The 18,250-nt window shown below is 39.4% G+C and overlaps 1 protein-coding gene across 10 annotated transcripts in view; it reads left to right on the top strand.

Moving 5' to 3' along the window:
* Positions 1-17,904, top strand: part of PPFIA1 (PTPRF interacting protein alpha 1) — an 89,741-nt gene extending 71,837 nt beyond the window's left edge. For 7 of the 10 annotated variants that reach the window (XM_039535497.1, XM_039535503.1, XM_039535499.1 and 4 more), the window contains 7 exons: positions 1,106-1,281; positions 1,366-1,463; positions 2,639-2,814; positions 3,442-3,510; positions 7,759-7,924; positions 9,339-9,409; positions 16,357-17,904. In XM_039535497.1, coding sequence (XP_039391431.1) covers positions 1,106-1,281; positions 1,366-1,463; positions 2,639-2,814; positions 3,442-3,510; positions 7,759-7,924; positions 9,339-9,397 — 744 coding nt within the window. In that variant the 3' untranslated portion in view covers positions 9,398-9,409; positions 16,357-17,904. Of the gene's footprint in view, positions 1-1,105; positions 1,282-1,365; positions 1,464-2,638; positions 2,815-3,441; positions 3,511-7,758; positions 7,925-9,286; positions 9,410-16,356 lie in introns of those variants that run through there. The other 3 variants (XM_039535505.1, XM_039535500.1, XM_039535501.1) reach the window with 2 other exon arrangements.
* The last annotated feature ends 346 nt before the right edge of the window (positions 17,905-18,250 follow it).

Below are 18,250 nucleotides of genomic sequence, written 5' to 3'. Positions count from 1 at the left end.
TGGGGATACTGTTTGTGAGTCACCTAGCATGGAATTGACATTAGCAAGCACTCGAAGAAGAAAAAACTCTAATCTTCTGTACCTGTGTTTCTCCGAGATGTGTTCATGTCCATTCCATGATCCGCCCTCCTTATCCCTCTATCAGAGTTACTGGCAAGAAGAAACTGAGAGAGTACGGAGCCAGTGGCACCCCTTATACCGGTGCATGTGCGCAGGGCTCCAAGAGATGCTAGGGCTGGCCTTATGGCTACCAGAAAGGGAAAAAACTCCAGCAACTGTGCACATGGTATGCACACCCCTAGCATGGAATTGACATGAGCAACACATCTCGAAGAACGATAGTTAAGCAAAGTTAGTAGTCATTTTATTAAAACCCCTTTAAACTACTTTTCCAGCTAATTCATTGGCAGAATAACTGTCATTCAAGCTCAGAGCTTAATGGGAGTCAGACACCTAACTGCGCTTTGAAAATCTCCCCCAGATCTTGTCATTCAAAGACAAGGAGCCTTCAAAATAGGGAATAGCAGTTACAGCTATGAGCCCAGAAAAAGATGTTTAGGGTTTTTTTTTGTTTTTTTTTTCCACCAGTATCAATTCCCCAAAACTCCTGTTAATATTCAGAAGTCTGCAGTGAATTTGGCTGTCTGAATGGGCGGAGTACAGGAAAATAAAATACCTTATACCACTTGAGAAAAAAAAACCAGTTTTTTTCATGAGACATGGTTTGTTCAATATCTCATCTGTTATATTGTTATGGTGTCAAACTGATGTTCTTGAAGGGGTCTGAATTTGAGGAACATGCAAAAAGTCATCAAAATTTGATACAAAAATTAATGGAAATTTTACTTATTCTGAACGTTTTTGTATTCCCTTTTTTTAATAAGCATCCTTTTCCAGTGAAAAGATTAAATGTAAAGTGGCAAACTTCAACTCAACACTTTCATAGTGTATTTTTCCAAACTAAAAAGTATCAGTTAAAAAATGGCAGGCAAGGCAACTTTTAAAAATACTATATACTAATGTGAAGCTTAGGGAAAGACATTTAGTGTTTCTTTGCTTTTGATATGAGTAAATCACACTTAATTCTTATTTTTTTTAAAAACAGACTCTAGCGTACGGTGATATGAACCATGAGTGGATTGGCAATGAGTGGCTCCCCAGTTTGGGGCTCCCTCAATACCGCAGCTACTTCATGGAATGTCTTGTTGATGCTAGAATGCTAGATCACTTGACTAAGAAAGATCTCCGTGGACAACTTAAAATGGTTGACAGTTTTCACAGGTAAATAGACTTAAAGCAGTCTCCATTGTACTCTTGATTAAGTGTTCTAGCTTATCCCTAAATACGTTTTTCTTTTCCCAACAGAAACAGTTTCCAGTGTGGTATTATGTGTTTGCGAAAATTAAATTATGACCGAAAAGAACTTGAAAGAAGAAGAGAAGAAAGCCAGAATGAAATAAAAGGTTAACTATTACTGTCTTGGCTTCACTTTAGATTTTAAACTCTTCCCAGTAAGATGCCTCAATATTGCATTACTTTAAAATTAAGTCAATTACTTTAAATTGGAAGGATTATTTCATGGTGTCGTAGAAGAGCCATACAGAAGCGACCTATTAGATTAGTAGTAGCTACAGAATATTCCATAGAACCCACTGTAGAACAATTGCACAGTGAAATGAGCTTTCATTTAATTTTGTTTCTAACCCTTATTGTTCTGAAGAAAATTTTCCAAGTGTGAGCTAAAGAAACTGTTTTATTTAAGAAGACATCTCTGAGATGACAGTTGTCCCCATTTTTTCAGTAACTCTGAAGCCTACAGTTATCTGATCGTTTGCAAATATTAACCATTTTGTTACTGTGGTGGTGGTGTTGGTGGTTTAATGAAAAACATCCAGTTAATTTGTGAATACTGAAGAGGGGATGGAGGTAGTGGGGAAGCAGAAGTAGGAATTCAAGCCCGCACCTTACCTCCTGCAATCCCAAGGAAGAAGAAGGATCAAATGCAGTAGTAAGCTATAGGGAAAATCACTCTGTTTTTAAAGAACTGAAATAACTTATCAATATAGAATTGCCCCAGCTCTCCAAGGATAGGAATGTCTAACCGTTAAAGGGGTTTGTGGGATGGAAAGAGCTGCTCCACCCACATAAGTGCCAGGCTAAAGGTGCAGTCCATGAAGTCTGAGAAGCACAAGGACTACTTCATCCATGCTTCCTCACAGGCAGGGAGGAGGGTGGGCTATATCCCCCCACTTCTCCACACCCACCCATAAAGCAGGACAGCGTAAACAGCAGTAAATGAAGAGGTGTGGCAATGAGCACTGTCTCTCTTTGCGCTCTGGAGCACAGGAAGGAATTCTGTGTTGTCAATAAAAACATCTGATGCATATTGAAGATTTAGAGACCGCATAAAATGAATTGACTATCAAATTAAATAACCCAAATATTTGATACTTATTTCAAGCAGATTTCTCCCTCTGAACTCTCCCAGGGACTGGTTGGCTCCATATCACCCCTTGCTGTGGCCTATGCCTAAATGACGCAACTAAATCCTATGCCAATGTAATATAGAGGAAACAAGTTATTTGTATAGACATTTTGTTATGCAGTTTTATATAGCATATTTGTTTTTCTTCTTTAGATGTTCTTGTATGGAGCAATGACAGAATGATTCGCTGGGTACTGTCAATCGGTCTTAAAGAATATGCAAATAACCTTATAGAAAGTGGAGTTCATGGTGCACTTGTGGCCTTAGAGGAAACTTTTGATTTCAATGCATTAGCTCTGTTATTACAAATACCTACTCAGAACACACAGGTAATAACTGTAATAACTTCATGTCTGCTGATTTTTTTTCATAGTCATTTTAATAAACCATATTGTCATACAATCTAATTTATGTAAGCAAGTAATCATTTTAGTCAACTGTAGAAATGTTAAAAATTTAATGTTATCTATAGTGTGTTTTCTACCATAGACTTGGAAACATATTGCAATAAAACTTACAATTTTCCATAATTTCTATCGTGTTCTAATTAATTTATTTGTGTTTAAACAGATTTGTTTTCTCACAGCACATCTTCTCCTATAAATTGGCCTATCCTTTATTATCACTTATTTGTCTCCTTGTAATACCCAGTGTGCTGGGTGCTCTGTAAATACAAAGAAAAAGCATTGTTTTCACTGTGAAGTCATTAATTTTGGATCTGATATCATGAATTTTCATGACACCGATATAAGATTATGACTGCACTGAAATCCCCCCTTAAATGTGTAATTGCAACTTAGCAAGTACTAAATTAATGCTATATTACTGTGATAATAGTGTTACCATATATTCATTTTGTAATGTGTATATAGAAATAAGTTTTTTAAATGTACTATAGATGCTTGTGGTTTATTGGCCTTTCAAGACTCACTTTAATGCCTTTATTTTTAACTTAGGCTCGTGCTGTTTTGGAGAGAGAATTTAATAACCTTCTTGTTATGGGCACTGACAGGAGATTTGATGAAGTGAGTTTTGATTTATTGGTATCTTTTAATTTGCATTAAGAAGCAGCCTGATTTCTGATCAACCTATTATTAAAATGAAGGCATTTGGATTGGATAGTCTCTTTAAACTATTACTATACAGAGAATGGTTTTTAAAAAGTGGAAGCCTTAACTTGAATTTTCTTATCTTTTTGAGTTACTGTATGTATTTTGTGTATGTTTGGCTCAACATTTAGACAGAATTATTCAGAACTTCGAAGTGTGAGGTGCTCAGAAAATTTGTGTTGCCTCTAACTTTAACCATAGTTAGTGCTAGAGAATGCCTTTTTGTCTGAATCCATCTCTCTTCCTAAAATATAAGTGAGTGGGGGACTACTGACACTCACTTAATAAGGCATAGTATAATATAGGTGTGTGTAAGCATGTAGCTCCGCCAATGTACCTAGCCTTAATCTGCAGCACTCCTTCTATTCTAATTCTGGGTCTCTCTTGAGCACGCTACTAGTAGGCCGTTGGCTTTATAACTTGTAAAATGTAAACCAAGATAAAATTACCAAATTGTCATATACTTTGTATCCTTATCCAATTTATGATCTGAATGCATTTTTAAAGCAAGAACATCTTAGTTCTTAAGCAGTGTAGGTGAAAATAGTGTGTTTATCATTGCTGCTCACTACTCAAGTGGGTTAGTAAATCTTACTGTATCATGATGCTGTAGTTTTTTGTATTCACAAGTGATGTTTAGTGCAGCATCTGTATTTTCAGGTGCTTATAAAACATGGACATGGAGTAGATGGTCACAGTTGTTAAATGAAAAGTTAGAAGTGATACTGTAATATTAAGGAAGCTGAAGAAAATAAAAACAGTAGCGATAAGATGAAAGACAAATTTAAGTTTTATTCTTCAAGTGGCACCAGTGGTGGATTAAATATTCAAGAGTTTGTGTTCATTTGAACTTCTATGCTGCTGATGTAGCCAGATGTGCAGTGCAAAGTGCATCATAGGCATACTGCAGATTTGTTACCTGCTGAGGTGAAGAAAGAAAAAGCGTACTTTTATGATGGAACTTACTGTCCCATGACAGAACTTATAAAGTGGTTTTATGAACATCTGAAACATCTCTGAGGAAATGGATTTCCCCAGCACATATGTAACAATGTTTATTTAGCACTCTTATCAAGAGAAATAGGATGTTGTTCTGATGACTTTCAATGCAGAGATGCATGATAATCATCAGAATGCCCTTCAAAGGCCATGCATAACCTCAGAGGTAGAAGGAAAAAGTTACTTGCTTCAGTGAGAGAGCTAGTCCCAGGAAAGCTACATCTATTATTGCTCACTTTGGTTTTTAGTATTCTTTTCTAGTGCTGTTTTTAGCAAGTGGGCCCCATTTGATTTTCATCTAAATAGTTCAGTATCAGTCTGTGTTACATGAGGGGAGGGATAACTCAGTGGTTTGAGCATTGGCCTGCTAAACCCAGGGTTGCAAGTTCAATCCTTGAGGGGGCCACTTAGGGATCTGGGGCAAAATCAGTACTTGGTCCTGCTAGTGAAGGCAGGGGGCTGGACTCAATGACCTTTCAGGGTCCCTTCTAGTTCTATGAGATAGGTATATCTCCATATATTATGAGCTGCTTTTTTCCACAGCACAGCATTTTAGGTACCTTATGACTTGCCATTTTTTTACTGGAGTGGATAGTGGGAGTGGGTGAAGTTGGAACTATCTGCTTTTACAAAGAACAATTTAAAGCAGAACTTTCTTCTTCTGAAGGCTGCACCCCACTCCACTCCTTTTTCACAAGACCACCCAATCAGCCGTTGTTTGTTTTTCCCCTCCTTTTAATGCCCAGTTTATCTATATAGATTGGATCTTTTTTTCCCAAGAAATGTGGTTAAGCTGTTCCCTTTTCAGTTAGCAAGTGCACTTAAGCATGGCTTGCAGTCCATGCTACAAGGCAGTGTTTTTGTGAGATCTCTTATGTAGGATAGTATCTGTTCCGTATGTTGGATATGAAACTAATGGAAAGCCTCCCAAGTGTTGCAGTAGTGGTAATGACAGTTCAATAAGTGGCACTTACTCTGTTTCAGTACTTAACTGATGCCTCCACATAGTGCTAGGGGGATTGACGCTTGAGGTGTCCATTTTCCAGAAGAGAGTTAAAACCTAGAATCTTTCCATTTGCAGTTATTAAAGATTATATGGTACTTTTTGAAAGCAGTGAGATTTAAACCCTAGTTTCCCAGCCAAATTCAAACTTGCATAGTAATATATTGTATAGTATTTGTGCAGAATGTACTACCAGAGACAGCTGTATGTCACTAATAGCCCAGTGATCTTTTTTTAATCTTTCAAGCAGGCTGGGATCATTCATAGTGAAAGCTTCATGTAAATATTTGTTTCTTCCTACTACTACTTAGAAGACAAATTTAAAGTAAATTCCAAACGACATATTAGGAAATTGAAGAATTCATTTTTTGAGATTTTTGTGGTACAACTCTAAAGCTTTGTACATGTAGCTGCATGGCACAGCCAAAACCAGGCTGTGTCCACGCTGTGATGTGTAGCTAAACATCTGTGAAAGGCTCTGGCAGAGGGCAGACAGAAGGGCTTTCCCCCTTGCCTCTCCCCTGCTAGAGCCTTTCCCTGTTGTGGGGAAAGGTTCCAGAAATGGGGAGCTTCTGGAGTCTTTTCTGTGGCAAAGAAAGACTTGGCCATGGAAGGTAGCAGGAAAAAGATAAGCCTTTCCCATCTGCCTCCTCCTGCCAGAGCTGTCTCCTGAATGAGGGAATCTCTTCCTGGAGAGGGCAAAGGCTCCCTCAGCAGGACACCACAATATTAGAAATAGCAGTGTAGATGGGAAGGTTTGGCTTGGGTGAGTAGAAAGCATGTAGGGTATGTACACCCTTCAGGCACATCTTCATTCTGGTTGCCTAAGCTATGCCACACCAGCTACACTACTGTTTATACCTATCCTGGGGGGCTATGCAGATATGTACTCTACATACCATCGAAAGACATCTGTAATGTAGATATATTTAAGAGGTGGAAGAGGTATTTACGGTGGCCATAAGACACCCTTGTGCTCTCTGGAGCAGCACTGGATCTGGGTCCCTACCATAATTTAGACAACACAAGGAGCGAGAGGGTGTCTGTCTCATTTTCTTCCCCAAGCTGCATTCAGGCTGCAGCACTGCCTAGTTGGAATCTCTGCCTTGCTTTGTGTTGCGGCCCCACCTGACATGCCTTCTACCTTCAGCTTACCCTCTAAACTACGGCTTGCAAGAGGGGTCATTGGAAAGCATCTTTACCGCTGTCTTCCATGGTGACTGCACCAGAAAATCTTCCCACAATATAAAAAGGAGCTTTTAGGGCACTTTTATGCCATTCCAGCCTTTTTATGCAGCACAAGGGCCAGAGCAAATTATGGGGGTCTTGCTTTAGGAATTGATATTTGCATCCATTTAATTCTAAATCCAAAAGAAATTGAGATTTAAAAACTGACGTTCAGAACGTTTAACCAGATTAGGTGTAGTGGGTTGTGATAATAAATATAAACAATCCATTCATATATATGCACATAAACATACAAGATATTTTTTCTACTGGATATTGTATCTGACGGGCAGGGCACCAGCTGTCTTGGTTAGTAGATCCAGTGTCATTCTTGTAAATTAAAAAAGATAATTTTTTAAGCTGTAGCTGCACTACTAGGGAGTCGGGGGGAGGGGAGGAAATAGTTCAATTTGAGGATGCACTCTGTTCAACATAGCCCTATTAAAAGGTTTCAAATCACTTAAAAATGAAACCATGCATAAGTTAGGGAGGTACTGTAGTACTATTGTGGTTTTGTACTGTTTATCGTTCACTAGTCAGTCCTTTCCTCTAATCTTTTGTGCCCTATTGCTATATTTCAATATAGATATTTCAGCAAAAGTGGAATTTAAAAGGGCAAAGGGATTATTTAAAGTAATTTATACCTGGTGGTTAATGTTCCTGAAATGTGTTATCTTGTCTTCTCTTATAACCTTTCCGTTTACTTCTCACTACTAGATTGTATGGCATTTATAAATTATTGTAAATCCTAAATATACATTAATGTGCAGTTAAATTAGATAGGCAGCCAGATCTTTTTTTCCAAGAAATACTAAGCACCTTGACTCATATAGATGTTTGGAGTTGTGGGGAAAGGTATTGATCCTGCTCTAATTTTAATTTATGGTAAATAATCCTGTTTTTAGAATTACTAATGATGCTGATCAATCTGACAGGATGATGATAAAAGCTTTAGACGAGCACCTTCATGGAGAAAGAAATTTAGACCAAAGGACATAAGAGGCTTAGCTGCTGGATCTGCAGAGACTCTTCCTGCAAACTTCAGAGTTACCTCCTCAATGTCTTCACCTTCTATGCAGCCAAAGAAGATGCAAATTGATGGTACAAAAACTGCTTCGCTATTTTTAAGCATGAACTTTTTTGCTTGAGGTTGTAAGTGAATTAAGTAGCCAGAATCTTTTAATTTTAATCTGCATAAAAGCATCTGCCTTGTGCATGTTAATATGTGTAAAACTTTTTATTTCAAATATAGATTTATTTTTCTAGTAACTTGTGTGAGCTTTCTAGCAGATATATAGTTCCTTTTCAGGATTTTTTCCTCTAGGAAAAGACTAGAAGGTCTTTTTATCTAGGATATACTTTTTCCGTATCTCTGAATATGGAAATAAGATGACATTCCACTAACTATTTTACTGATATTTTCTTACCTTGTGAAAAGGGGGCAATAGCTATACATTTCTAATTAGTATTGATAAGAGCACAAGTAAGGCCTAGATGTAAGGCAGTGCAGTAATGTCTATTGATATGAATTACTGGAAAACAAAAATAAAAGTAGGAAATTTCATCTAAAAAAAAATAGCAAAAAATCTGAGGCTATTTTTATACAGCATAATGTAGTAGTAAAAGGCACCGTTTTCTTTTTGCTTCGTAAATCACTTAACTATTGAATGTATTTGTAAGATAAATTAAGTTACAATACAGTTTTCCCATGGGTGTGGACTTTAAGAACCATGTGTATGTACTTGAGAGCAGAATGTGGCGAGATATAAAAAGGTAATCATATCTACATTACAAATATAATTTTTGGTAGCAGATGAATAAGCTTTCTCTTTAATTTTTGGTTTTATAAAGCACAGATAAAAATCAGTGCTTGCCAAATGGAAAATTTTATTGGTGATGGAATGTACCAGGCAATTACAATTTGAGAACTTCCTTTTTTCAAATTTAGACCAAAAGGTCCTTGGTAGTGTGCCTATTTTGTTTGAACACTTGAACTAAATACATGAAGTTTAAGAAGAACCCCTGTATATTACACACAAATATTAAGAATGTTAGTGGGATGCTTAACATTTTAAATATTATTCTCACTAGTGTAAAATATCCAGTCCGGAAGTTTTGCACCATATAATGTGTAACTTGATTTAAATGTAAAATTAAACATTCACATTCTAAAAATTCAAGTTTTCTTCTGTGCAGTCAAAAACTGAGTGAAATCTTGTAAAGAAGAATATTAATAGTTGTACTTCTAGACATGATGATTCACTTCTGTCATTTACAGTGCCTTAGCTTGCATGAGTGTTTTATTAGGATTTTTTTGTCAAGCTAAGCATTGAAACTGAAACTAGTAAATAGACGAACTCAAGGTTATTTTAAATTCTGCTTTTCTAATTTATTGTAACCTTAGTTGAGCGTATACAGTAGCTGTAATCACATTGCTGTGTGATTTTTTTTTTTTTTTTGAAGACTAACTGCATGCTGTGTTCTGCATGTCTTCCTTCTATGATTGTTGAAACAGGCAATGTATCAGGAACACAAAGGCTGGATTCCACTACAGTAAGGACTTACTCCTGTTAAAGGCGTCTGTGGGTGAGTAAAAAGGATAGGTATAGCACTAAAATAGGCCCCTTTGTAGAATATAAATTTTAAAGTTTAAACCATTTCCAAAAACTATTAATATCTAAATGTAAAAAAAAAAAAGAGAGAAAACCAATCAGTTTAAAATATAAATACTACATTGAGAATTTTAAGGTGGTTCCTTATAGCTAAGGCTGTCAATCTTTACATAATATAATCCTAATTTTAAAGTTAATTAGCAACGGAAAAAAATTGGTCTTTTTTGTTCTTTTATGATATATTTTCAAAAAGGCATGAAAGGATTTTTCTGCAAAAAGTGTTGGATTTTTGGTCATCTTTACATTAGGAATTCAGGCCTTATCTACTTTGATTTTCCTCAAGGACTTCACAGGGTCAGCTGGTAGTCCTATCTGGATTATGACATCTCAAACACCGAGAAAGTGAAATCTAATTTGAGAGGGGGAAGTAAATAGTTTTCATTCACAGTGGGCAGAGTACTGTTCCTCTAGTTTCAGGGGAAAAAAGAGGTAATGGGAAAATTTAAGTAAGGGTATGTCTACGCTACCCACCGGATCAGCAGGCAGCAATCGATCCAGTGGGGATCGATTTATTGTGTCTAGTCTAGATGCGATAAATCGACACCCCCCGCCCCCGAGCCCTCTCCCGTCGACTCCTGTACTCCAGCGCTGCGAGAGGCGCAGGTAGACTCAACAAGGGAGTGGCAGCAGTTGACTTCAGCTACATTATTGCCCCCCCCCCAGTGTAGACCAGGGCTAAGTATGTTTGGGGACCCAAACTAGTGGGATGGGGATAATTGGAGGAGCAAGAGAGGGTAGAGAGGGAATAGCTTGGTCTCTCAGTGCACTCCCTCAGGTGTGAAGCCTGTTGTCTTCATCTGTTCTTGGGTGGAATCCCACAAATCTCCCACTCTTAGACCTGGCCCAGGGCTACAGCACTCTTGTACCACCCTAGCATGTCTGACTAGGTTTGGCTACCTGTGGTGGTTCTTCAAGGAGTATCCCTTTTGGAACTCCACGTTAGGTGATTGTGAGCCCCTGTGCTTGTAATCTGAGATTTGTAGTAGCAGTGCCTGGTTGGGTCACACATGCGCTTTCCCTGTCTTGCGCCACCTGAGGCGGTTGCATAGAGCTGTGCAACCAACCCCTCCTCAGTTCCTTCTCTACTGCCCTCAGCTTGAGATGGAGCACTTAGTAGTGCCTCTCTATTTAAGAATAGTTACTGTAGTTATTTAGCTAAGTTTGTTGTTAGCTTGCTTTATAGTTACTTCTCCTTCACTGTTTATTTTCTTCTTTTCTAAAAACAAAAACAAAACTTTTTTCTCTTATATAGGAAATTAAGTTTCAGTTATTAGATACCCTTTGAGAATAGCTTAGTTATTCCATATTTTCAAATGCTGGAAACACCCACTACCTCCGATCCATTCAAAGCAGGGCCGGCTCCAGGCACCAGCTCAGCAAGCAGGTGGTTGGGGTGGCCAAGGGGAAGGGGCGGCAAGTCGGGCTCTTCAGCGGCAATTCGGCAGCAGGTCCCTCGGTCCCTCTCGGGGAAAGGACCTGCTGCCGAATTGCCGCCGAAGAAGAAAGCGGCGCAGTGGAGCTGCCGCAAATCGTGGCTTTTTTTTTTCCCCTGCCACTTGGGGCAGCAAAAAACCCTGATTCAGAGACTGTCTGACCCCGTTCCACCCAGCCTGGCAGATCATCACGTCAGACAAATGGGAGGGGATTCTGCTCACATTATTTTCTAACCCCCCAAAAATCTGGAGGATGGAGGTCTATTCTAGATTTAAGAAGACTCAACAAATTCATGAAGACTCAACACTTCAGGACGGTTACGTTAGCAACCATAATTCCAGCATTGGAAAGAGACCTCCAGAACGCACATTTTCATATAACAATACATCCCTCACACAGGAGGTTCCTCAGGTTTTTCTAGGAATAGACCATTTTCAGTAGAAAGTACTGCCCTTTGGACTGTCCACTTCCCCAGGTGTATTTTCAAAAGTTCTCTCGGTGGTGGTGGCTCACCTCCACAGACAAGGGGTCGTAATAGTCCCCTATTTGGACAATTGCTTACTCAAAGCAGCGACTTAAGAAAGGGCAGCAGAAGCTACTCAAAACACCGTAGCTATTTTCACATGTCTAGGCCTACAAATAAACACACACAAATCAATCTTCACACTTGTGCAGAGACTGGAGTTCATCAGGGCCTACCTCGACTATCCGGAGGTATAGTCTTTGCTGCCCCGACACCGATTTACAGCTTTACTAAGTCTAAGTTCCACAACACTAGACAGTCCCCAGACGTCAGCCAGGACCTGCCTCCAACTGTTGGGCCACATGCACAACAATGTTTGTGAAATATGCCAGACTCCACATTCCTGGCCTGCAAGCCTGACTCCAGACAATGTATGTTACACACAGACACAGCATAAACAAACATCTCATGATGCCAACCAAAGTAAAAAACTTTCTACATTTGTGGACCCAACCAAACAACATCTGCGCAGAACCCTCCAACAATAATAATAATTTCAGATGCTTCCCTACTAGCTTGGGGAGCACACTTGCGCAATCATATGGTTCAAGGCTGCTGGCACCATCGGAATCCATTCTACATATAAACCTACTGCACCTGCAGGCAGTTCACAATGTATGTTCCCATTTCCTACCTGTGATCAAGGACAGAACTATAAAGATCCTCACAGACAACATTGTTTGCCTGACCGGTAGGGGGAGAGGCACAATCCCTGCGCATGGAAGCCATGCTGTTATGGAATTGGTGCATCAGTCACAACATCAACATCTCAGCTTCCTACCTCCCGGGATGCCAAAACACCACAGCAGATGAACTAAGCAGAAAATTTCCCCAGGACCATGAGGGGGAAATGAACCGGGAGTACTATATTCAAATAGGGTGTTCCCAACTATAGACTGTATTGTGACAACCCAAAACGCCAAGTGCCTGCACTTTTGCTCCAGAGCAAGTTTGGGATCCCATTCCCTGAGCAATGCTTTTCTTATCAAATGGGATGCACCCTAATATATGCCTTTTCTCCAACCCCTCTGATATCCCGGGTCATACACAAGATCAGGACACCAGAGTCCTCTTGAAAGCCCCCACGTGGCTGACAAATGTGGTTTCCTTACCTCCTAAAGATGGCTGTGTGCCCACCACACACACTTCCTCATCTCCTCTCTCAGGATGCAGGCCAGGCCCTCCACCCAAACCTGACAAGATTCCACCTCAAGGAGTGTACTCCTTGGTTCTGAGAAGTCAAAATAACCTATTCAGCAGAAGTAAGGGACATTCTTTTAAACAGTCATAGACCAACTATACAACATACATACCTGCACAAATGGAGGCGATTCAATACATGGATAGATAAATCATGGTGGTTTCCTCTCTCCTACTACTGGTACTGGACTATATATTGGAACTTAAGAAATAGGCCTCTCCATGAGGTTGATCAGAGTACACCTCACAGCATTCCACCACAAGGTGGATGAGTTCTTGTTCTTCACTCACCCCACCACCAAGCATTTTCTCAAGGGCCTTCATAACATTTACTCAGAAATACGAGCCCATAATCCATCATGGGACCTCAATCTGGTGTTACAGGGCCTTACTGGACCCCCATTTGAACCACTAGTGATCTGTTCACTACTCTGCCTTTCAATGAAAGTGGCTTTTCTCTTGACCATCACGTCTGCCAGTGGGTAGCAGAATTATTAGGAGCCCGTATGGCACTTTCTCCTCCATACACAGCATTCTTCTTTGAGTGCTCATCTCGATTCCATTCTAGGTGCATGCGCACCTTTGTACACGCTCGATGGAGGATTTTGCCTTAGCGGTATCTGTAGGGTTCGCTGCAGCGCCCCCTAGAGTGCCACGCTCATGCATTGGTATATCAGGTGCCAGTGACCCTACGTCCTCTCAGTTTCTTCTTACCACCCATGATGGTTGGTTAGAGTGTCTTGGCTTGCATTGCAAGAGCGTTAGCTGTTCTTTCAGCCCATTGTTCTGTCTCCTTTATAGTTAGTTTTTAGGTACTTAGTTTGTCCATTAAGTTTTAGTAGTTAGAGTCCCGGCTGGGACTTAGCTGCAGGGCCCATTCCCCAGGCTTTAAGTCATGTTCATCATGTACCCGGCCGATGCCCATTAGTGACTCCCACAGTAGCTGTTTGAAATGTCGGGGGGGAGGGGGAAGAAACACACAGAAAAGACAAGTGCAGGACCTGCAAGAACTTTCGTCCTGAAACTCAAAGGGAGCGGGATATCCACTGGAGGACCCTCCTCGTGAAAGTTGTGCTTTGTCTTTCTTTGGAGCTCTCCCGGTCAGACTCCATGCCTAGCACTTTGGCGTCAGTGCATAATGCACTGCCAGCACTGGAACCCGCCTGTCACCATTCCCCTTCCCCAGTGCCCAAAAAGTGGCTGAAGCTGAAGGGCCCGTTGGCACCGCAGGACAAGGGGGCTTCGGGGAAAGGACCTGTGTTAGGCCACATGCCTGCCCTGGAACTACACAAGGGTACTGCTGTGGCCAGACCCCCTAGCCCAGCCAGAGTTCCAACTCCAGGGAGCAGCAGGGGATCCTGGCCCCTCATAGGACTACCTGTGCCCGAGGCAGCCCTGGTGGGCAACAGCCAACAGTAACTCCTCACTTAGTCATCCTGGTTAACGTTTCGTTGCTGATCAATTAGAGAACATGCTTGTTTAAAGTTGCACAATGCTCCCTTATAATGTTGTTGTTTTGCAGCCTCCTGATTTGTTTACTGCTTGTAGAAAGAGCAGCCCATTGGAGCTAACTGGTGGGGGCTTGGAACCAGGATGAACCAACAGCTCCCCACTTCCCTAAGTTCCCTGTGCAGCAGCTGCCTAGCAGGCTATCAATTGCCGGGCAGTTCAGCTGTCCCTCCCCCCACTGCTGTGTGCTGCTCCTGCCCTCTGCCTTGGAGCTGCTCCGTGGAGCCTCCTGCTTGCTATGCAGAGGTGGGGGGAAGAGGGGTGCTAATGTCAGGGTGTCCCCCTTCCCCTGCCCCCCACCCCCACTTTACTCATTTCCACAGGGCGGTTGGGTGGGGGGCAGGACAGACAGGGCTCAGAGAGGGAGCTTGCTGGCAGCAGCTGCTGCTCTCAACTTGCTAGCCTACTTAAAAAGGCAGTGTACTTAGGGTGAGTTCAGTGTACTTAAAGGGGCAATGTGTCTCTCTCTCACACACGGTGTGTGTCTCTGTCCATGTCTGCCATGCTGTCTCTCCTCCCTCCATTCCTGCTGTCTTGTAGATTGTGAGGCTACATTAACAACAATGTGTTAACTCTGGAGGGCTCAGCTGAATTCTAGTTCATCATTTAACAGTAAGGCATTCCCTGGGAAATATCCCACCCTCTGACTTCACCAACTCAACCAAGCTTCACAATCATTGCTGTGTACAGTATTAAATTGTTTAAAACTTGTACTGTGTGTGTGTGTGTGTGTGTGTATATATAGTCTTTTGTCTGGCGAAAAAAATTTCCCTGGAACCTAAACCCCCGCCCCCATTTACATTAATTCTTAGGGAGAAATTGGATTAGTTTGACATCCTTTCGCTTAAAGTAGCATTTTTCAGGAACATAACTACAAATAGTTTTGTTCCAGTTTTCCCACTTTGGGGGTTCCCCCCCTTTATAAGTGTGGACATTCCCCACTGTGTGTCATGCCAGATTGTTGAATTCTCATGGTCTTTAAAGTGAAAGAGGTCTTTCATTGTCCTTAAGTTACAGTAAATGGGGCTGCCTGAAGCTATTGTCTCCTTTCCTGCATACATGCAGGTAACCCCATGTAATCCTATATCAAACACCATAAGAAATATATGGAACATATAATATAAAGTATTACAGGTAGCTCCAAATACTTCACATGGTGTGGGGGAAGATTTAAAGGGGGCACATAGGGTACCAGAGGGATGATGCTATGACATGAGGAACTTGAAAATGAGCCAAATCATGGTATGGGTGGGTGTAGATGGGGAAGTAGGTGGGGAGAATCTATGTAATACACACTTATGTAAATGCCTTAGTACATATTCATATAATATGCAAAATAGGAGAGTGCATCATTTTTCATAGTCTCTAGTTTTCCATTCACAGCCTTAATAGATAGATGTGCAGAAGATGCCCTTTAACTGTACCCCAGAAGATCCTACAACAAGGTGGGAAGGAGCCCCATATTAGGTTACATAATATACATCTCAAATCAATCTTTCAGTTGCCTCTTAAAGAACAGACAGAAATTCAGAAGTTGTCTGATATAAGTCTGTCACTTGCAAGCGAAAAATCATGTTTCTGTAGTGATGCTTAAAATATTTTTATCATCTATATTCCTAGTGAAATTACTTTCAGCTTTCACTCCAGGGGACTTGGTCCCGATAAGCTTTCATAGCAATAGGTCAATTTCCTACTATAGTTGGGGCTTTAAAGTCTGTAGCCGTTAGTATATAAAAGTACTCTAAAAGAGCTCTGTGGTATAAAATGCTGAGAAAGGAAGTTCCTGAAGGTGAAGGTCAATGTAAATGAGCTGGATCCATCCCTGTATAAATCAAGTAGATACTTTAAAAACATTTCTTTGTGAATGTTAAAGCTCTTAACTCTAATTGCCTTAACGTTGTTGTTGTTTGTTGTTGTTGTTTAAAATATATATATTTTACTCAGTAAGATCATCCAGAAAAAAAAAAGTTAATCTCTTATTGGGAATTGAAGGTATTTGACCTCTGGCCTCAAGCCTCATATTGCAACTGAAACATATATAGGGACCAAATAGAACTGTATACTTCATGAAATGGTAGTAATCCATTAAATACATGCCACAACAATGAGCTGTTTAACTGAGAAACTTGGAATGTAATGCATGTTTGCTTTTTTTATCTTGACACTGTATAACAGATTTCTTTTTTATTTTGCAGTTTACCCACACTATTTCTACCGGTGATATGCAGCATTTTGAACTCAAAGACCATATTTTAGAAATCAGTGGAATCTTTAATTTGTTAATACTTGTTAAATGGACACTTTGAGATATTTTATTACAGAGTTTTTAATTAGCAAATAAATTCATGAGTACCATAGAGAAAATATTTTAGAATTAAATGTTTCTTATATTTAAGTAAACCTATGTGACTTTTCATTTATGTAGTTACTTACCTTTTCCATCTGTATTCAGTCTATAAATCAAATCCTTGCTGATTTTATCCTTAATTTGTTAGTCTTTCCAACTGAATGTACTGTAATGCTTGTAAGTATATGACCCTATGAGCAATATAGGGCTTTTGTAAATTATGCAGTTATTGTAATTATCATTGGGTTTTTTAATAATGAAACTGAAGGTGAAAAGGATTTTACTGTCTTTGTAAAAGTATCATGACACCAAGCAGTATATATTTTGTCTTTTTTGGAAATATTAGCTAGTTCTAAAAATTAAATAAACCAGTCTTTTTCAGATAAGCATTGAGAAACATTTTAGTAACCAGGTCTAAGAGATTATTTTTATTTCTGTTGGTAGTTGTACCTCTTTCACAAAGAAAATTTGTCAGGTAGTGTGAATTTGTCTTCATTTTAATGCTTTAGTACATTTTTAAAACGGGGGAACATAACACTATGGAACATGTTTTAGAATTGGTTAACTCCTTCATAACTTCCAGTCTGCTGTATTTGTATAGCATGTCTTTACAATGACTGAACGTAAGCCATAAACTGAGAAATGTTTTCTCTCAGCCAAGGAAGGACTTCATAATAGCTCCTGGTAGTAATCCACAGGCCACAAAAAGTGCTTTCCTCCCATATCCGTTTGATTAAAAACATTTGTGGAAAGGCACTGATGCAACTATTCTTAGTGGACCAATCATGAAGCACTGCAGTCTAATGTAAAAAAAGAATCGTAAAAGATGAAGGCACAGTATGCTGAAGAATAAAGTAGTGCAACTTCTAATAAAGGCCTTATTTTTCCTATGTAAGTCATCTTTTTGCATTTGTTTGTAAACTTGTTCTAAAAAATTGTCCAGATTTTAAAAAAAAATTTTATGGTTGTAGCCATTTCAGGCTTTGCGTAGAAAATGTATCATTGAATGGCACGTTAAAAAGCCAGTAAAAAATTTGTTCAGATCATGGTGCATTATTTATTATGCAACAATATATATAGCATGTCTTTTTTGTTTGGTTGGTTGGTTTCTTCTCTTTAGTTTATTTGTACAACTGAAATTCATTGTTACTGTTTCATGTTTTTTCTAACAATCTTTTTTGTGTACTTCTGATTATGTAACGAAGTATGTACAGCCTAAGTACTTTGAACTATTTTTACCACAGTATTATTTATTGCTTTCTTTCAATAAAGTTCTGAAGCATTTTTCCACTGCCAATAAAACGCTATTGAAAAAACTAAGATGTAATCGTATGCAAAAATGAAGCTATTTTTGTGGTGAGTGCTGGAGAGTTGTCAATAAAGCATCTTAACAATTGATTGCTGCTATGTGGATCTCGCTTCAAATGAAGACATGACTGATTCTTTCAGCAGATAACTGATGTTCAATATGGCTTCAATTTAAATTTGTGATGGAGGTCAAAGTTTGCATTTGTCACCAGCCCCCAAATGATCTGTTATATTATTCAATTTGTTTAATGTTCATTTTATTTAGAGCTGTCGATTAATCGCTGCTAAGTCACTCGATTAATTCAAATAATTAATCGCAATCAATAACAGTTTTAATTGCACTGTTAAGCTATAGAATACCAATTGAAATTAATTTAAATATTTTTGGATGTTTTTCTACATTTTCAAATATATTGATTTCAGTTACAACACAG

Source organism: Mauremys reevesii, linkage group 4, assembly GCF_016161935.1.
Source record: "Mauremys reevesii isolate NIE-2019 linkage group 4, ASM1616193v1, whole genome shotgun sequence".
NCBI classification, from domain to species: domain Eukaryota; kingdom Metazoa; phylum Chordata; order Testudines; family Geoemydidae; genus Mauremys; species Mauremys reevesii.
The sequence above is the reverse complement of the archived record's forward strand: the minus strand, read 5'-3'. Positions and strand labels throughout refer to the sequence as shown.